The 4605-nt window shown below is 55.3% G+C and overlaps 1 protein-coding gene across 2 annotated transcripts; it reads left to right on the plus strand.

Moving 5' to 3' along the window:
- The first annotated feature begins 1072 nt into the window (after nt 1–1072).
- On the plus strand, nt 1073–4306 carry LOC127031288 (mast cell protease 1A-like). 2 transcript variants are annotated; one of them, XM_050918037.1, is made up of 5 exons: nt 1073–1130; nt 1435–1588; nt 2570–2717; nt 3226–3486; nt 4131–4306. In XM_050918037.1, the coding sequence occupies exons 1-5, from the start codon at nt 1073–1075 to the stop codon at nt 4272–4274; spliced, it is 765 nt and encodes a 254-aa protein (XP_050773994.1). In that variant the 3' UTR covers nt 4275–4306. The 2 variants fall into 2 exon arrangements, with proteins under 2 accessions (XP_050773994.1, XP_050773995.1); XM_050918038.1 differs by lacking the exon at nt 3226–3486.
- The last annotated feature ends 299 nt before the right edge of the window (nt 4307–4605 follow it).

A 4605-nucleotide genomic window follows, 5' to 3' on the forward strand; every position in this document is an offset into this window, starting at 1 on the left:
TTCCCCATGGCCTCCTCCAAACACCTCTTTATCCTCACCACAGGACCTTCCTCCTGGTGTCTGATAACGCTTGTACTCCTTAGTCCTCCAGCAGCACAGCCTCTCAGTCTCAGCTCCTTGTGCCTCTTGCTCCCAGCTCCTCACACACATTTCCTCTCCTCTGGCTCCCCCTCACCTGACTGGAGTGAGCTCCTTTTTAAATCCAGGTGCCCTGATTAACCTGCCTTGATTGGCTGCAGGTGTTCTAATCAGCCTGTCTGCCTTAATTGGTTCTAGCAGGTTCCTGATTACTCTAGAGCAGCCCTGCTCTGGTCACTCAGGGAACAGAAAACTACTCATCCAGTGACCAGTATATTTGCCCTCTACCAGCCTCCTGTACCCCACTGGTTTTGATCTGTCACAGGTGACACTGAAAAAAGACAAGAAACTATTTTTTTCCCTTTGCTTTCACAGAGGGAGGGAGGTGGTGTGGCAGGCACGACATATACCCTGAACCACCCACGACAATGTTTTTGACCCTTCAGGCTACACACACTGGGTTGTCTGAGCTGTGACCCAGCCTCCTTCCTCCCAGCCCCCTCACGCAGTGGCGAGATGCTTGAGAAGGATCAAAGGGCCGAGTTCTCACCAGCAGCTGAGATGAGTCAGGGCTAACCACAGCGCCCACATGCTTCGAGCTGGGAGCTTATTGTCAGCAGCTAATCTCCCCAGCTCCAGCTGTGCATGAAGACCAGATGTGCAGGGCAATCACCTGTGCAGGGAGACCAGCTGTGCCTGGCAGAGTGCAAGGAGAGTGCCAGGAACCATGACCTGCAGCGGGCACCACACTGGGTTGTGCACAGAGCCAGGCTGGACACGGCCCCAGCTGCTGATCTTCCCCAGGGGGAAGGGGTGACTCAGCAGCGCCTGTTCTTCCCACCAGCCCATGTGGTCAGGTGTCCAGGCGGTGAGGTGGCTGATCTGCCCTACTGAGGCGAGTGTCAATGTGCCTTGTGGTCCCCCCTACCCCTCCCCAGCCTGCCCTATATAAACCCCCAGGCTGAGACTGGGACACCATCCCCTCCCCTGGACAATGCTGCTGCTGCTGCTGCTCCCCATGGCCTTTCTCCTGCCCCTCGGGGCTCAGGCTGGTGAGTCTGGGGTTGCGGGGAGCAGAGCCCTCATCCTGCTCTAGGGTGGAGAGTCCTAATTTAGCATCAGGGCCAGCCTCAGGGAGATGGGGGGAATGTGTGTGTGGGGGGAGGATTCTTGGGGCAGGCAGCTTGTGAGGAGCATTTGTGGAGGGGGGAAGCTCAGCTCATGGGGACGTGCACTGGGATGTAGCCGGATTCCCGTTCAGGAGAATATTCTGCTCTTGTGTCTCTTTTGATTGATCTGCTTGTTGCTCCCCCCTCCCCTCAACATTGTGTTTCTTTGGGGCGGGGTCTCTGCCAGGGGATATCATCGGGGGACGGGAAGCCCGGCCCCACTCCAGACCCTACATGGCCTTCGTGGAGACAAAGATGGGGCCAGAGAGCACCACTGAGTGTGGGGGATTCCTGGTGCGAGAGGATTTTGTCCTGACAGCTGCGCACTGCGACGAAGAAGGGTGAGGTGCCCCTCAGATGCCAGCCACACGGCTGCTGTCCAACCGTCTGCGGATCGGAGATGGGGGATGGCCCTGTGGCTACTTGGGCTCTGCTCAGCCCCTGCACCGGGCAAACCCTGATGTAGACATGGCTCAGGAGCCGAGCCCTCCTTCACCTCCCAGGGTGGCCCCCTCCATCCATCCCTGACCAAACAGCACATGCAGGGCTCCACTGGTGGAGTCAGAGGCAGGACAGATAGTCCCTCCCCCAGCTTTCAGTGGTGTTCTCTCACCTACCTCTCCCTGGCTGCACAACCCACAGGGGATAGCAGGGAAATGGCTGCTGAGGATAGGGTAGATTCAGATTCCCGACCCATGGGAAAGAAGGAAGCTTCTTATTTTGTGCGCAACCGAGTTCAGGGTCCCCACTGTGCTAGGTGCTGGACAGACCCTGACCAAGATCAGGGCCCCCCTTTTGAAAGGCACTGCCCAGACACACAATGAGACCCTGCCCCAAAGAGCTTCAGGACAGATTTTTAAAGGTTTTGGATTCCTGATGGGATGGGAGTTCAATGCATAAAACGCTTTAACAATCCGGCCCTGGTACTCTGCGTAGACAAGGGCAATGGGAAATCAGATTATAGGGGGAGAGGAGATGGAGCTGGGCAGGGGACTGAGAGGCAGGATAGTAAAGGGTGGGGAAGAGGAAGGGAGTCCTCAGCCCCAGAGGTGTGGGGCTGTGAGAAGTGATTTTCCAAAGGTCTGTAATGTCAAAGCCAGTCCCTGGGCTCCAGCTCCCTTATGTGGCTTTGTTAATTTCAGAAACTCCAGAGACTGAGAAGCTCATGACAAAACTGCAAGAGATAAGAAAATAAATCTGGAGACAGACCCCAAATAATTAGCATGATAGCATTGAGATCTCATGATTTTTCAGCCAGTCTTGTGATTTAGGCTCCCCTCTTCCTCCTCCAACTTTGACTTGCAATTTTTGGAATCCTAAAGCTCTGGTGACGCGCCCACTGTCGTCATCCTGGGAGCCCATGACCTCAACCAGAAGGAAAGGACCCAGCAAGAGATCCAAGTGCGACGCAAGATTCCCCATGAGGACTTTGATAGGACAACCTTAGAAAATGACATCATGCTGCTCCAGGTAGTGTCCCCCACCACAGTGTCCCATATGCGCTAGTAACCACACGGTGATGTGGTAGGACTGGGCACATCTGGGTACCATAGTGCTAAGAGGGGAGTGGGGTTTAACAGTTAAAGCAGGGGGGTCTGGGAACTAGGACTCCTGTGTTCTATCCACAGCTTTGGGAGAGCACAGTGGTCTGGTAGTTAGAGCAGGTGGGAGCCAGGACTCCTGGGTTCTATCCCTGGTTCTGCTACTGACTCTGTATGTCCTTGAGCAAGTCACCTCACCATTTTGTGCCTTGGTTTCCCCCTTTGTGAAATGGGGATAAGTTTTAAGCCCCCCTTCCCAAGGTTTATTAATAATGAGCTGTGAAATCAGTGGCTAGTGAGCCAAAGAAAGCCAAAGTATTCATTGGTGCTGTCTGTCTCCAATCCCACCTTTCTGGAGGGCAGTGGAAAGGGCAGATGCATCTCCCGGGCCATGCCAGTAAATCTCTTCTCTCTCCCCTCTGTCTCTCCAATGAAAGTTGGAGCGCCGAGCTGAATGGAACAACGCAGTGAAACCCATCCGTCTGCCCCCAGCCAACTTCCTACTGAAGCCAGAGGCCACGTGCAGCGTGGCCGGCTGGGGCCGTACCGGTGTCCACATGGTGCGTCCTGCCACCAAGCTCCAAGAGGTGACCTTGAAGATGGCTGATGACAAGCAGTGCGAACTCTTCTTCGACTCCTTCAACCGGACGTCCATGGTCTGCATGGGGAACATCAAAACGAAGCAGTCATCGTTCAAGGTGACTCCCCTACTGTAGCTGCGCTGCCCTGGCTTGTAGACTCCCTTGAGGGTCTCACTCACTGGATTTTATGAAGGTTTCACTTTCCCAGCCATCCAGAGGCAAAAGTCCTGTGGACATTGATAGAGGCTGGGGAAAAGCAGCCCAGAATCTAATAATGATCGGAGGCAATAAGGACTCTTCCTCCAGTGGCGGTGCCCCCTATAGAGTCTCCCACCCTGCCCCCCATGGAATAGCCCCCCAGTGACCCCTCACTCTTCTCCCTGCAGCACAGCGCCCCCTAGTGCCGCACTGGGACCTTGGGTCAGCACTGACTGCCAGTGGAGAGCACCCCCTAGTGAGTCAACATGGTCCCTCATCCAAGTATGGAACAGGTTATTTTAAAATTGGACCTGTTGCATCCAGAAATGGGAGCAGGATGAATCAGTGGGTATGGCTGGGGCTGGCTTGCTGCATCTTGAATTCCCCCCAGCCTGCTTTCACTGTTAGGTTGACAAGATGTCCCGATTTTATAGGGACAGTTCTGATTTTTGGGTCTTTTTCTTATATAGGGCTCCTATTATCCCTCATCCCCGTCACGATTATTCACATTTGTTATCTGGTCACCCTATTCACTGTAACGTTCCCTCTTCTTCTCTCCGTAGGGTGACTCCGGGGGCCCACTGGTGTGCAATGGGCTCGCCCAGGGCATCGTCTCTTATGGGAAAGACAGTGGCCTCCCGCCTGCCGTATACCCGCGCATCTCCGCATTCATCCCTTGGCTCAGGAAAAAAATGGGCAGGGAGTAGCTGTGCAAAGAGACCAACGGGCTGCCAGCTGCTCTGCCATTCCACGGCCTTCACTACTTCTGGGGCTTTCCCATCAGAGCGGGGATGCTGCTGCACTCGTCTGGGGGCACCCCCGAACCAGCCAGTCCTCACCTCACCCTGGGGTCGGATGGGAGCTGGCGCTTCCTAAAGGGGACAGGCTCTGTGCCCCATTCCTCACCCCAGGCCCCCAAGCAAGCCAGTCCCTCCTGGGGCTAGATCAGAGCTAGTGCCCCCTAGAGGGGAAACACTTCATGTCCCCTATTCTCCCCTCTCCCCGAGCCAGCCAGTCCCTTCCCTAGGGCTGGATGGG

This window comes from Gopherus flavomarginatus, chromosome 11 (assembly GCF_025201925.1).
Source record: "Gopherus flavomarginatus isolate rGopFla2 chromosome 11, rGopFla2.mat.asm, whole genome shotgun sequence".
In the NCBI taxonomy this organism is placed as follows: domain Eukaryota; kingdom Metazoa; phylum Chordata; order Testudines; family Testudinidae; genus Gopherus; species Gopherus flavomarginatus.

Coding starts and splice junctions, on each gene's coding strand:
- LOC127031288 (XM_050918037.1), top strand. CDS start 1,073: ATGCTGCTGCTGCTGCTGCTCCCCATGGCCTTTCTCCTGCCCCTCGGG. Junction 1,589..2,569: donor GCGCACTGCGACGAAGAAGG/GTGAGGTGCCCC, acceptor GGAATCCTAAAG/CTCTGGTGACGCGCCCACTG. Junction 2,718..3,225: donor ATGACATCATGCTGCTCCAG/GTAGTGTCCCCC, acceptor CTCCAATGAAAG/TTGGAGCGCCGAGCTGAATG.